The following is a 15,771-nucleotide window of genomic DNA, read 5'->3' on the forward strand; positions in this document are numbered from 1 at the left end:
TGATGTTGCACTGGCAGAGTGTGCTTCATAACAATGTTAAGTGGCAGAGGGTGCTCTGTTCTGATGTTGAATGGCAGAGGATACTCTGTACTAATGCTATGTGGTAGAGGGCGCATTGTACAGATGTTTCAAGGCCACCTGACTGCAGCTACTGACGTAAACTACCACTACCAGGAGGCCAGTGTCGGCCAGCCAGCCATTGTCAACTTCCTCAATGATGTGCATTGCAGAGCACGTCAGATATTAAGCTAATAGGAAGATTTTTGTGGTGTTATGTTTAAGGTGTGTGAGGGCAATTGTGGGAACAGGTCACACAGAAAATGTAGCTTGAACTGAACTGGTGCTGGTGTCGGGTGGCCAACTGATGCTGCAGGTGGGCAGACTGGCTGGTGTGACAGTTTGCAGCTTCCATCACTGCTACAAGGTGTAGCTCCAAATGCCAATTAAATGTGGAACAGATAACGTTTGTGTGTCTAAGAACTTTCTGGGGTGCGCTACTTAAAGCCTGTAAGTTATATGAAAGTGATGACATTCAATTAAGTAACACTGTTCTTTGAACTTTAATTTTAATTCTAGGCAGTGCCCAGTAAACAAAATTACTGCTACACCAGAAAAGTCATCCAGCCATAGTAAAAATACTGAGACTCTTAAATCTCATGGCGCATGTACAAATTAATAAGTCTAAGTTCTATATTTAAAGTATTATTACAATTATATAACATTCAGTGACCCCTCCCCCATATGAACCATGGACCTTGCCATTTTGGTGGCATGGTTTGCATGTTGCAGTGATCTAGATAACCGTGTCGTAGATGCAACCACTATAGAGGGGGTATCTACTGAGAGGCCAGACAAACACATGGTTCCTGAAGAAGGGCAGTAGCCTTTTCCATAGTTGCAGGGCAACAGTCTGGATGATTGACTGATCTAGCCTTGTAACATTAACCAAAATGGCCTTTCTGTGATTGTACTGCAAATGGCTGCAAACAAGGAGATACTACAGCCGTATTTTTTGCCCAAGGGCATGCAGCTCTACTGTATGGTTAAATGATGATGGTATCCTCTTGGGTAAACTGTTCAGGTTGGGGACTACTCAGGTGAACGACGTTCTCAGGAGAAATTAAACTGGTGTTCTATGGAATGCATGGAATGTCAGATCCCTTAATCAGGTAGGTTGGTTAGAAAATTTACAAAGGGAAATGGATAGGTTGAAGTTAGATATAGTGGGAATTAATGAAGTTTGGTGGCAGGATGAGCACGACTTCTGACGAATACAGTGTTATAAATACGTAATCAAATAGGGATAATGCAGGTGTAGGTTTAATAATGAGTAAAAAAGTAGGAATGTGGATAAGCTACTATGAACAGCGTAGTGAATGCATTATTGTAGCCAAGACAGAGAAGAAGTGCGCACCCACCACAGTAGTACAAGTTTATACGCCAACTAGCTCCATAGATGAGGAGGAAATTGAGAAAATGTATGTATGATGAGGTAAAAGAAATTACACAGATAGTTAAGGGAGCCGAAAATTTAATAGTCGTGGGGGACTGGAACTCGACAGTAGGAAAAGGAAGAAAAGGAAAAGTAGTAGGTGAATACGAACTGGGGGCGGGGAGAAGGGATGAAAAAGGAATCAGCCTGTTAGAATTTAATCATAGCTAACACTTGGTTTAAGGATCATGAGAGAAGGTTGTATATATGTAAGAGGCCTGGAGTAACCGGAAGGTTTCTGATTGATTATATAATGGTTAGACAGAGATTTAGGAACCAGATTTTAAGTTGTAAGACATTTCCAGTGGCAGATGTGGACTCCGACCACGAATTATTGATTATGATCTGCAGATTAAAACTGAAGAAACTGCAAAAAGTGAGGAATTTATCAAGATGGGGCTGTAAAACTGAAGAAACTGCAAAAAGTGAGGAATTTATCGAGATGGGGCTGGTTAAACTGAAAGAACCAGAGATTGCAGATGGTTTCAGGGGGAGTATTATGGAATGATTAACAAGAACAGGAGAAAGGAATACAGTAGAAGAAGAGTGAGTAGTTTTGAGAGATGAGATACAGAAGGCAGCAGAGGACAAAGTAGGCAAAAAGACCTGGGCTAGTAGAAATCCTTGGGCAACGCAGAGATATTGAATTTAATCCATAAAAGGAGAAAGTATAAAATCACAATAAATGAAGTGGGCAAAAGGGAATACAAATGTCTAAACAATGAGATTGACAGGAAGTGCAAATGGCTAAGCAGGAATGGCTAGAGGAGAAATGTAAGGATGTGTGTGTGTGTGTGTGTGTGTGTGTGTGTGTGTGTGTGTGTGTGTGAATGAGACTTACCAAACAAAAGCACTGGCGGGTCGATAGACACACAAACAAACACAAACACACACACAAAATTCTAGCTTTCGCAACCAACGGTTGCTTCGTCAGGAAAGAGGGAAGGAGAGGGAAAGACGAAAGGAAGTGGGTTTTAAGGGAGAGGGTAAGGAGTCATTCCAATCCCGGGAACGGAAAGACTTACCTTAGGGGGAGAAAAGGACAGGTATACACTCGCACACTCACACACATATCCATCCTCACACACATATCCATCCGCACATACACAGACACAAGTAGACATTTGTAAAGGCGAAGAGTTTGGGCAGAGATGTCAGTCGAGGAGGAAGTAAAGAGGCAAAGATGTTGTTGAAAGACAGGTGAGGTATGAGCGGCGGCAACTTGAAATTAGCGGAGGTTGAGGCCTGGCGGGTAACGAGAAGAGAGGATACACTGAAGGGCAAGTTCCCATCTCCGGAGATCTGACAGGTTGGTGTTAGTGGGAAGTAACCCGGAAAGTGACAGGATACTTCCCGGGACTGGATCAGACTCTGAATGTGGCTCTCCAGCAGGGATACGACTTCCTCAAATCCTGCCCTGAAATGACATCCATCCTTCATGAAATCCTCCCTACTCCACCAAGAGTGTCTTTCCGCCGTCCACCTAACCCTCGTAACCTCTTAGTTCATCCCTATGAAATCCCCAAAGCACCTTCCCTACCCTCTGGCTCCTACCCTTGTAACCGCCCCCGATGTAAAACCTGTCCCATGCACCCTCCCACCACCACCTACTCCAGTCCTGTAACCCGGAAGGTGTACACGATCAAAGGCAGAGCCACGTGTGAAAGCACCCACGTGATTTACCAACTAACCTGCCTACACTGTGAAGCTTTCTATGTGGGAATGACCAGCAACAAACTGTCCATTCGCATGAATGGACACAGGCAGACAGTGTTTGTTGGTAATGAGGATCACCCTGTGGCTAAACATGCCTTGGTGCACGGCCAGCACATCTTGGCACAGTGTTACACCGCCCGGGTTATCTGGATACTTCCCATTAACACCAACCTGTCAGAACTCCGGAGATGGGAACTTGCCCTTCAGTATATCCTCTCTTCTCGTTACCCGCCAGACCTCAACCTCCGCTAATTTCAAGTTGCCGCCGCGCACACCTCACCTGTCTTTCAACAACATCTTTGCCTCTTTACTTCTGCCTCGACTGACATCTCTGCCCAAACTCTTTGCCTTTACAACTGTCTGCTTGTGTCTGTGTATGTGCGGATGGATATGTGTGTGCGTGCGAGTGTATACCCGTCCTTTTTTCCCCCTAAGGTAAGTCTTTCCGCTCCCCGGATTGGAATGACTCCTTACCCTCTCCCTTAAAACCCACATCCTTTCGTCTTTCCCTCTCCTTCCCTCTTTCCTGATGAAGCAACCGTTGGTTGCGAAAGCTAGAATTTTGTGAGTATGTTTGTGTGTCTATCGACCTGCCAGCGCTTTTGTTTGGTAAGTCTCATCATCTTATATATATATAAAATAGAGGGATACATTCCACGCGGGAAAAATATATTTAAAAACAAAGATGATGTGACTTACCATATGAAAGCGCTGGCAGGCCGATAGAAACACAAACAAACACATACATACACACAAAATTCTAGCTTTCGCAACCAACGGTTGCCTCGTCAGGAAAGAGGGAAGGAGAGGGACAGACGAAAGGATTTGGGTTTTAAGGGAGAGGGTAAGGAGTCATTCCAATCCCGGGAGCAGAAAGACTTACCTTAGGGGGAAAAAAGGACGGGTATACACTCGCACACACACACATATCCATCCACACATACACAGACACAAGCAGACATATTTAAAGACAAAGAGTTTGGGCAGAGATGTCAGTCGAGGCAGAAGTGCAGAGGCAAAGATGTTGTTGAATGACAGGTGAGGTGTGAGTGGCGCCAACTTGAAATTAGCGGAGATTGAGGCCTGGTGGATAACAGGAAGAGAGGTTATATTGAAGAGCAAGTTCCCATCTCCGGAGTTCGGATAGGTTGGTGTTAGTGGGAAGTATCCAGATAACCCGGACGGTGTAACACTGCGCCAAGATGTGCTGGCCGTGCACCAAGGCATGTTTAGCCACAGAGTGATCCTCATTACCAACAAACACTGTCTGCCTGTGTCCATTCATGCGAATGGACAGTTTGTTGCTGGTCATTCCCACATAGAAAGCTTCACAGTGTGGGCAGGTCAGTTGGTAAATCACGTGGGTGCTTTCACACGTGGCTCTGCCTTTGATCGTGTACACCTTCCAGGTTACAGGACTGGAGTAGGTGGTGGTGGGAGGGTACATGGGACAGGTTTTACACCGGGGGCGGTTACAAGGGTAGGAGCCAGAAGGTAAGGAAGGTGGTTTGGGGATTTCATAGGGATGAACTAAGAGGTTATGAAGGATAGGTGGACGGCGGAAAGACACTCTTGGTGGAGTGGGGAGGATTTCATGAAGGATGGATCTCATTTCAGGGCAGGATTTGAGGAAGTCGTATCCCTGCTGGAGAGCCACATTCAGAGTCTGATCCAGTCCCGGAAAGTATCCTGTCACAAGTGGGGCACTTTTGTGGTTCTTCTGTGGGAGGTCCTGGGTTTGAGAGGATGAGGAAGTGGCTCTGGTTATTTGCTTCTGTACCAGGTCGGGAGGGTAGTTGCGGGATGCGAAAGCTGTTGTCAGGTTGTTGGTGTATTGCTTCAGGGATTCCGGACTGGAGCAGATTCGTTTGCCACGAAGACCTAGGCTGTAGGGAAGGGACCGTTTGATGTGGAATGGGTGGCAGCTGTCGTAATGGAGATACTGTTGCTTGTTGGTGGGTCTGATGTGGACAGACGTGTGAAGCTGGCCATTGGACAGGTGGAGGTCAACATCAAGGAAAGTGGCATGGGATTTGGAGTAGGACCAGGTGACTCTGATGGAACCAAAGGAGTTGCGGTTGGAGAGGAGATTCTGGAGTTCTTCTTCACTGTGAGTCCAGATCATGAAGATGTCATCAATAAATCTGTACCAAACTTTGGGTTGGCAGGCCTGGGTAACCAAGAAGGCTTCCTCTAAGCGACCCATGAATAGGTTGGCGTACGAAGGGGCCATCCTGGTACCCATGGCTGTTCCCTTTAATTGTTGGTATGTCTGGACTTCAAAAGTGAAGAAGTTGTCGGTCAGGATGAAGCTGGCTAAGGTAATGAGGAAAGAGGTTTTAGGTAGGGTGGCAGGTGATTGGCGTGAAAGGAAGTGCTCCATCGCAGCGAGGCCCTGGACGTGCGGGATATTTGTGTATAAGGAAGTGGCATCAATGGTTACAAGGATGGTTTCTGGGGGTAACGGATTGGGTAAGGATTCCAGGCGTTCGAGAAAGTGGTTGGTGTCTTTGATGAAGGATGGGAGACTGCACGTAATGGGTTGAAGGTGTTGATCTACATAGGCAGAGATACGTTCTGTGGGGGCTTGGTAACCAGCTACAATGGGGCGGCCGGGATGATTGGGTTTGTGAGTTTTAGGAAGAAGGTAGAAGGTAGGGGTGCGGGGTGTCGGTGGGGTCAGGAGGTTGATGGAGTCAGGTGAAAGGTTTTGTAGGGGGCCTAAGGTTCTGAGGATTCCTTGAAGCTCCGCCTGGACATCAGGAATGGGATTACCTTGGCAAACTTTGTAGTGGTGTTGTCTGAAAGCTGAGCCACATACTCCCGACGATCAAGTACCACGGTCGTGGAACCCTTGTCCGCCGGAAGAATGACGATGGACCGGTCAGCCTTCAGATCACGGATAGCCTGGGCTTCAGCAGTGGTGATGTTGGGAGTAGGATTAAGGTTTTTCAAGAAGGATTGAGAGGCAAGGCCGGAAGTCAGAAATTCCTGGAAGGTTTGGAGAGGGTGATTTTGAGGAAGAGGAGGTGGGTCCCGCTGTGACGGAGGATGGAACTGTTCCAGGCAGGGTTCAATTTGGATAGTGTCTTGGGGAGTTGGATCATTAGGGGTAGGATTAGGATCATTTTTCTTCGTGGCAAAGTGATACTTCCAGCAGAGAGTACGAGTGTAGGACAGTAAATCTTTGACGAGGGCTGTTTGGTTGAATCTGGGAGTAGGGCTGAAGGTGAGGCCTTTGGATAGGACAGAGGTTTCTGATTGGGAGAGAGGTTTGGAGGAAAGGTTAACTACTGAATTAGGGTGTTGTGGTACCAGATTGTGTTGATTGAAACTTTGAGGTTTTGGAGGGAGTGGAGCTGGAAGTGGACAGGTATACACTCGCACACACACACACACACACACATATCCATCCACACATATACAGACACAGGCACACAGAAGGACCACATACAGCCTCCTTGCTCATTTTTGTCTATATTATTAACAATCACTACACACAACACTGCTCACAAATCAACACTATATTCACAATGACCACTTACTGCTATAGTGCACCACACTGTTACATAACTAAAATTGGCAACAAGCATCAACATTCCTGACTGACAAAAAGTCAGCCAAATTCCACTGTTCACATATGGGCCAAGATCAAGTGTGTGACCAATAGTTCACAACTGCCATGTAGCCTTCAATTACTGCAACAGGGCCCGTGGAAGCTCTTGATTTTGTTCATAAAATTATAAAACAAGATCACCAACTCCCCCTGCAGTAGAATGCCATAGAATTTTCTATGCCTATCCAGGAATGTCCTTTGCTGAAACACAATTTTCTGCTTCTCATTTCATATGTCCAGTGTTTTCAAGTTCCCTTTCAAAATATTAATTAAATGACTAGTACACACCAATGCCCAGAACAAATATTTTTTTGCTGGTAAATTATATATAATGATAATTTTATCAATATTAAGGTAATGAAGCTCAATCATCGTTCTCAGAGTTACAAAGCATAAAATTAATAAGCCAACTTTTCCTAAGTTGTTATTCTTGGTTACCAAGGAACATTGTGTAACATTTTTTACTGTTTAACATCTGCCAGAAAACAATCATCACAATATTTAAGGACAATAATATAATTTCTCTTACTACAAATTTACACACTGAAATAAGACTATTGATAAACATGAAGTTAACTTACTTTACAGGGACACTGTCCTGATTCATCGCACAGACACTGCCCAGTCTTTGTGTCACATTTATCCTGTTGTGTTCCAGGCAGATGACAGTCACACAGTCTGCACACTGGGTAACCATAGTAGCCAACAGCACACGATGAACATCTGTCACCGTGAAAACCTCTACGACACATGCAACGGCCACTTGCACTGTCACATCTCTGCTGTAAAGAGCCAGCAACATCACAGTTGCATGCCTGTTGAGAAATCAAATGTTATGTTTATCTTTCTGATATATCACAGAGATAAAGGCAATAAATATGGCTAAATACGAATGATAATATATGCATTGACTCAGGGGAAAATTGAAAAGTACAAGAAAATCTTTGTAAGTATAGTCTTTTAAAACACTTTACTTCTAAATATATTTTCACAAAGTAAATAGTAATGTTTGTCTCTGCAAATCCTTTGGATCTGTCAGATTTAGCATTGCCATCAGTTTGCAGGATAAATCCACTCTCATTTAACACAAAGGATAAATACACAAAATAATCCATCACCTATAATACAGGTAACTTCATTATATCTCAAGAAAATGTATACCTTACAGCCTCTTCCCGATGTGAAACCCCAGGCATTTGGCTGACAGCGCTCACATAAGTTTCCTTCAGTGAAAGGTGGGCAAACACATCGACCAGTATCTGGATCACAAATATGCCCAACATTGCTGCAAGATTCACATCCTGTAATATGCAAGGTAATCTCTTACACAAAATCAGTATTTTGCACGTTTAAACATGCACACACAAATGACTATAAAAACTTCTAGACAATGCGTTGATAGCCTGAGTGCTAGACAAATTATGGTTAAGGTTATGCATCTCTGATAGTGGTGATTCGTCCTGTGAGCAATGAAGCAATGAATCCCCACAAAATATTAATGTCTGAGAAATTTTTAATGTGCATAAAGATGCCAAATTTAAAATCGCCCTTTCAGGAACATCCATTTCTGTGACACAAATACCACATTCCAGCCTGGAAAAGGGCAGAGAATATAGTGGGGATATGACGTTCCTCCTATCCTGAGCACTGAAGCAATACTCTGGTGTGCGCTTACCAGAGCCTCTGCTTCCCCTCCTGCTGCTGAACCTCGTCAATGCACAGTTCCTATTCCTCCCCAAGTGTTTAGTCAACACGACACATAGATAGCAGATTTAGAAACTACTTCATATCTGCACTTTTCCATGACTTAATAAAGTCTGTTACGTCAAAGTTCCCTGTGAGCAATTATATTTATCTCCCTGAAACACGAACAAGAGTCTACTATGGAGTTAAGTAACCAGTGCTGCAACCAATTTTATTGTTTGTCATGTGAGAGCATTCAATACGCAGTTGCTAGTTCAGAGACATGAGTTCTCCGATGTGCAGTGTCTACAGTGTGAAGTCAAAATGTGTGATAATTCAGTGCAGAGGCTACGGGAAACTAACTTCTGCTCCGTGTCACTTGAAGCTAAGCTCTGTATTGAGCAGCTAGGAAGACAGACACTGGAAGCAGCTGTGTTAACAATGGCGCTGTTTGTAGTGGGTTTGCTGTTGTTGATGTGGGCATCTTATCTTCTCTGATAAAGGAAGTGGCACAATGTAAACAATGTGTTGGAGTAGGCTGTCTGGAAATAACTGAACAACAAAGTAGCAGGAAGAGTTTATCATCAAAATTAGTTGTTCTGTGTAGATCCTGCAATAAATCTACCTCAAAAATGAGTTCGAACATTGTACATAATTCATATGATGTGAATTTGAAGTAAGTGTATGCAATGCATGCAAGAGGAAAAGGAAAAAAGGCTGCTCAAATATTTTGTGGTTTGATGGACCTTCCTCCTCCTCCCAGTAGGTTCAGCAAGTACATAAAAATACTTTTACGTGCCTTGACAGCTGTGTCTAAAGCATCTATGAAATGTGCAGTAGAAGAAACTGTAAATATTAATGGAACCAGGGACATTGCTGTTGCACTTGACGGGATACAGCAACATCGAGGACATCGTTCGTTGAATGGTGTTGCGAGTGCTACTTCTATGGAGAATGGAAAAGTTGTTGGTGTTGAGTGCTTATCTAAGTACTGCTACACCTGCCATGGTAACACTGAATGACATATTGAACATCAGTGTTCTAAGAATTATGATGGTTACAGTAGAGGTATGGAGTGTGGTGGAGCTCTACAATTATTTCAGAGGTCGGTGCCCTTTTATAACGTTAGATGTACAAAGTACCTATGCGATGGGGACTCTAAAGCTTTCAATAAAGTTAATGAGTTCAATGTTTATAGTGGAGTGTTGTGGACATGTGCAAAAGAGGATGGGAGCTAGATTCAGGAAGCTACAAAGAGAAATGAAAGGAAAGTTGCTATCTGATGGAAAATCTGTGTCTGGCCGAAGCAGATTGATAGAAACTGAAATAGATCTTCTTAAGAGTTATTATGGACTGGCCATTAGACGAACTGCACCTCTGAATGATGTTACAGCCTGTATGGGCCACCTACTTTCATAAGTTGTCCACAGATGACCACCCTGTCCATGGACTTTGTCCTAAAGGAGCAGATTCTTGGGGTGAATGTAGCTCCATCTTCTGGTGGAGTATGGGACTACGGCTGCTGTGATTCTTGGTGTGGTTACCAAAAAGCAAAAGAAAGTGGTCAAAGATACCACATAAGCGTTCCCTTCCTGAGCCTGTTATGAACGAAATAAAACAAATTTTTTAAGACCTGAGTGACCCTGTTTTGCTTAGTAAATGTCTTCCTGGGCGCACTCAGAATACAAATGAAAGTTTCAACCATTGCAGGCATAAAATGTGGCTCTAATATGGAAGATCAATTGCGTATTTGTGACAGACAATGGACGCATAAAGCTGAAAGATTTGTTCTTCAAGTTACCAAAGAAGCAAGAAGTGCTAAAAGGAATGCCAAGATGAAGCTTGAAGATGAAGAAATGCTACAGGATGAAAACTATGCTTCAGGAATGTTCTGACGCAATTTCCCGCAGGCTGTATTTTGCAGAATTCAGGTACAAATATTTCCTAAATTTTATAAATCATTGCTCTAATTTTTTTATGTAACTTGCAGTAGTCCATACTTATGCAGTAGATCTAAGCTTTATTGCAGAATCAACTAAATTATAGAGAAATTAACATTTTTATTAGAAAAAAAATTATAAAAATTAAAATGTATGTGATATTTTTTATCCCTGTAATATACATAGTAGGTGGAATTAAATAGGTCTAGTACATCAGCCACCATGTCATGCATATCTGGTAAAAATTTGGTCTCTTTCAAATGTATAACATTGAATTGAATGGTACCTCAATTTGAAGAAGCATTTTGGACAAAAAATTGCATCAATTTCTTTGTAATTTTTTTAACAACAGTAAGCAGGTTCAAAAATATTCAAAATATTTCTAATTTGTTTAGAAAGTGTGCTGCACTGCCTGATATCAACAAAAAGTCTGTAAAACATGTACATTATAAACAGTGCCTGAAAGAAATAGGTGTTGATTTTTACATAATCTTGAGCCAGAAAAGTACTCTGTATCCTTAAATAATGACTATAGGAATATACAACTACTGCCTATGTATCACACCCCTACAGATCGTAAGGACAAGATTAGATTAATTACAGCGCACACAGAGGCACTGATACAATCATCTTTCCCTTGCTCCATTTGTGAATTGAACTCAAAGAAATGCTACAATCAGAACTACCCTCTGCCTTGAACTTCACAGAGGTCTGTGGAGTACAGATGCAAAGTCCTGATTCTAGACATTTGGATAATTTGTAGTATAAGTGGTCAATGAGATCTGTTTTTAATTTACTTTTAAACTAATAGGGATTCCCAGTGCTTTACTTTATATTAGCTGGAAAATTGTTAAATTTCTTGCCTAACTCTATTCTGAACCCTAGATATGGATGCAAAGTCTTCATGAAAATTATTTTTGTCTTCTGTACTGTGATCACCTAAATCACAGCTCAGCTGGAACTGATCTTTATTATAAACAACAAAAAACATTAATGAGTATATTTATTGGGAAGTGAGTGTAAGATTTCAAGGTATTTGAAAAAGTTTCTGTAAGATGTCTGGTTGTCTACTTTACACAATATTGTTACAGTCCAGTCTGGCTTTATTTACTTTAGGTGCACTGCCCCAGAAGAGAGGTCCATGTTGAACTGAGCTTCTTAATTAGTTTATCTAGGTGCACTTAATTTTAACTTGTTATTCATCTGGATTCCAAGCAATTTTACACACAGTTTTTAATATAGCGTATGACCAGTGAGTCTACTTCTGGAGCTAACAGTTATCAATGCTTGTTTACAATTCCCATAATCTGAGTGTGAAATTACAAGCTGTTAGATGTGAACCTCTTGTAGGTCTGTTCAGCTGTCATCTGGGCTGTGCCCGCTAAGGTTCTAAATGGTTCAAATGGCTCTGAGCACTATGGGACTTAACATCTATGGTCACCAGTCCCCTAGAACTTAGAACTACTTAAACCTAACTAACTTAAGGACATCACACAACACCCAGTCATCACGAGGCAGAGAAAATCCCTGACCCCGCCGGGAATCGAACCCTGGAACCCGGGCATGGGAAGTGAGAACGCTACCACACGACCACGAGCTGCGGACTGCCCGCTAAGGTTGATTTTGGCCTTTTATTGGTGTGCTTGTAACTTAAGAAAACATTGCAGTTTTTGGATGCCCATTTAAGTCGTACTGATCCTTGTAGCACCCTATATGTTATGTTCCCTCATTCTGAGCTTGGTGTCATGCCTGTGACACCAATAGGATCATCTCCTTTCTATTATAATGGTAAGACTCCACCCATACAAGTGGGATGCCATTAATGGCACAACACTTATTGTTAGAATAATTTCCATTTTAAATGCCTCTGTTTATCTGTTATCAAACACCCTTGTGAATTGATATTTTATAAATAATTTTTTCGGAAAAGTGAAGACTTTTATCCTTTTGCAACCCAGGTCTCTTCAAACGTATTTTTCAAGCACGAGGTCCCAAATGCATGTGTAATATTTGCCAGTTACTGTTTTACCATTACAATGCTGTGAATAAGAAAAATTTCTTTAACATTTCAGAAAATGCTGACTGTAATATTTCTGGCAGATGAAATCAAGTTCACTTGTTTTGGTACAGGGCCGCAGCTTTCACACAATGCTATGACTGCCGTTACATTTCTAATGGGAAGTGGTGGACCCACATTTCATCCACATTAACAACTCAGATCAAACAACTTGTTGGATTCTTTCTTAAAAGGTCCTAACATAGACGATACTTTTTTTTTGCGATTGTTTTTGGTCAGCATTCAAAAAATGTGGCATCTACCTTGCAAAATGTTTTCTCATAAGAATTCTCCATGGAAAATGTCCATACCCATTTTCCTTATGTGCTTACGGACTCAGGCATTTCACATCTGTAAGAATTTTCATTAGGGGATAAATCAATCAAAACAATTGTACCACAGCAGGGTATTCCTTGTTATCGATCTGAATGAACAAATCCAACATGACTATTGGAAAAACCTTATAAAAAGATATATTCTGCAGATAGAGCTAACACTTTACTTGCAGTATTATGCAAAAAAATCATAAATATCAGAAAATTTCCTGTATTACAGCAATAAATTTTCTGTAGCACTCATACAGGCAATTATGTAAAGGAAAGCTGCTGCAATTTTTTTCATTAACCATATTACAGTCATCACTCACAATTAAAAAAAAGGACAATATTTAATGATTTGGCTTTATTTATAATTTTCTAATGCTGTAGCAATTTGTCAGCATAGAAGAGGATCTTAAGCTTCTTTACTCATTTGCTGGCGGGATCCAGTGTACTGCATTTCACTCCAGCACATTAAAAGTTCACTAGTGTTTATAAGCTAAGAAATATTAAGTTGTAAATTCTACCTAGGAGTAATTTATTCAAATGAAGACTTCACTGTAATAAGTTTATCATTCTTGTGAAAAGTGAAATGGTTACAAAGTAATAACTTTTCCATAATATTGTCATAAATTCTAAAATAGAGAGATTCTGGAAAGAATGACAGGTATGGCATACATGAAATTTCAGGGTAATAAAAGAAAAGGAGCAGTGATTTAATTATAAGTGAAAAATTTGACAGATGCCCAATAGAGAGCTAGTACAATAAATCATTTTAAAGGTGAACTTACTTGAACAGCCAGAAACAGAAAAGCCATAATAATGTGGAAGGCAAGTATCACAAATCCTCCCTCCGATTCCAGATTTACAATGGCACTGACCAGTAACTTGATCACAGGAAGTGTTAATAGAACCTATACGATCACAGCCACAAGGTTCACAAGGGGTCGTTGCTGAAAGTCCCCAATAACCATCCTATAAGGCAAAAAAAAAAAAAAAAAAAAAAAAAAAAAAAAAAAAAAAAAAAAAAAAAAATATACATTAGACAATCTTCATAAATTATCAAGAATTGAAACACAATCCATAAATAAATCAACACAGTTCTTTTTATGGCATAGTCCATATCAATATAGGCAGGTTAGGAAAAAAAATCTTACCTTTAAAGTCTCAGATGTTATCGAGTTAAGCGTATGTTAAAATGAAGGACTAAGTAAGGAACACATATTTTTTTGTTTCTTCCCAAAAAAATTCTGCTCCGAGATACAGCCCTCCAAAGATGACATTGTGCATACCATTGTTAAGATGCGAATTTTGGAAAAAAATTTTAAAAGTTTTAGATATTTTGTTGGTATTTTTTTTATTTTAAAGATAATTGCTTTATGATTACAAAGAAAACCTGCATTTGGACTTATCTGCCTAAGTTCTTTCACTCTAGCATTCTGAACTTTTTTTTTATAATTTACGGAAAATGTTTCTCTTTCAAAAATCCCAATCCTTAAAATCATGATTTTTTCTGTTGGTTAGTACTATATAGGTCTACATTCCCTGAAAAGGAAATTTTCCACTTTTAGCTTGAACAGGTTTTATAACCAATTGAAATTTTTGCTATCCATAAAACCTGTTTTATTACCACATTATCACATAACAGGCTCATAAAAATCAAAACCTAACCTTATTTAACATAATGTTAATTTTGAAAGATGAGTAAGACACTCATTTTTCAAGCATTTTAAATGGTTCCAAAATGCATGCGAAAGGTCTGAAGACTTAAAGGTTTCAATTTATACAATTTCTGCGCGCTCTGTTTTGTACTGAAATTAGCAAGTCAATTAACTAAAAATGTGCTCCACTGGTTCAGCATCTTCCTTTGATATAGAGTGATATCTTCCTGTTGAACCAATATGAGGAACAATATTCAAAACATTGTGAACGGGAAGTGAGCACTGATGGCATTGTTGTGTCTTTCAGCTGGAAAACTATATCCAGCAGCTGCTCCATGTGGTAGCACAAAGTTCACTACAATTTCGTTTAACTCATAACTGGTGTCTATAATCTCTGCAGTTCACTAGTCACAGTCCTACACACATGTCAGAAACATCCATCTTCTCAGGTTGTGAATCTGAATATTATCCTACTGTTTCTGAGGTGCTTGTCGAAGGAACGAAATTTCTTCTTCTTGCTCTTTAAAGTGTGTGCAATATGGGTTCGCCCATCACTTTGAGTCCAAAAATGTGTCTTCTGAGTTCCTTTCACTGGAGTAGTTTGTTTGGACCATTCTTCTTCTTTCTGAGAATTCTTCAGTTTCCTCTTTGGACAAAAAATGAGGGCTGTGGATATGTAAGATTTCACGACTCGCGTAAAATCCTCAGCATTCCAAATCTCAGCTGTATTTGGTCTGGAGAATTTATGTTTTGTAGCGTGGTGCTTCAGCAGGCCTCCTACACCAGCACAAGGCCCCTCCCGATGACCAGTAGCACTGTATACCCAGTCAGTTGGCACAAGCAACTTACTCAATTCAAACAGGTGGTAACGATTTTTAAAATGACTAGGAGCACCATCAAAAATAATGCTGGACTTCTCTGCCCCCACTTGCAGTTGAAGAATTTTGTGCATTGCCAACAAAACTGTTATGAAAATATGCCACTCCTGTAAAAATTGAAACCTGGTCATTACTCCAATCTCAATTTCGATCAGTATACAAGAATTACAGCAAGCTCTGCAACATGTATTGACAATATTGTAAGTAGTTATAATTATTATGTAAAAGAAAAATTTCTTCTAGATTTAGGAGTATCAGACCATAAAGCACTATTTGTATCACTACCGAAGCAAAATTCAGTCTGCACAACAAAAAGATGTAGGAATTTCAGTCAAGAAAATGTGGAAGTATTTTCCAAAAAACTAAGCCAAACCAAGTGGACAGTCAGCAAACACACTTCCACAAGTGACAA

At 40.7% G+C, this 15,771-nt stretch overlaps 1 protein-coding gene across 1 annotated transcript in view; it reads right to left on the reverse strand.

The window, feature by feature from the left end:
- The window catches only part of LOC124799214 (laminin subunit alpha-1), a 216,601-nt gene extending 202,658 nt beyond the window's left edge, over window positions 1-13,943 (reverse strand). Inside the window, exons 1-4 of the mRNA XM_047262749.1 lie at window positions 13,920-13,943; window positions 13,612-13,795; window positions 7,986-8,125; window positions 7,406-7,639 (exon numbers count right to left, since the gene is read on the reverse strand). Of these exons, the coding sequence (XP_047118705.1) occupies window positions 7,406-7,639; window positions 7,986-8,125; window positions 13,612-13,795; window positions 13,920-13,943 (582 nt within the window). The remainder of the gene's footprint in view (window positions 1-7,405; window positions 7,640-7,985; window positions 8,126-13,611; window positions 13,796-13,919) is intronic.
- Between the last annotated feature and the right edge of the window lie 1,828 nt (window positions 13,944-15,771).

Source organism: Schistocerca piceifrons, chromosome 5 (genome assembly GCF_021461385.2).
Source record: "Schistocerca piceifrons isolate TAMUIC-IGC-003096 chromosome 5, iqSchPice1.1, whole genome shotgun sequence".
NCBI classification, from domain to species: Eukaryota; Metazoa; Arthropoda; class Insecta; order Orthoptera; family Acrididae; genus Schistocerca; species Schistocerca piceifrons.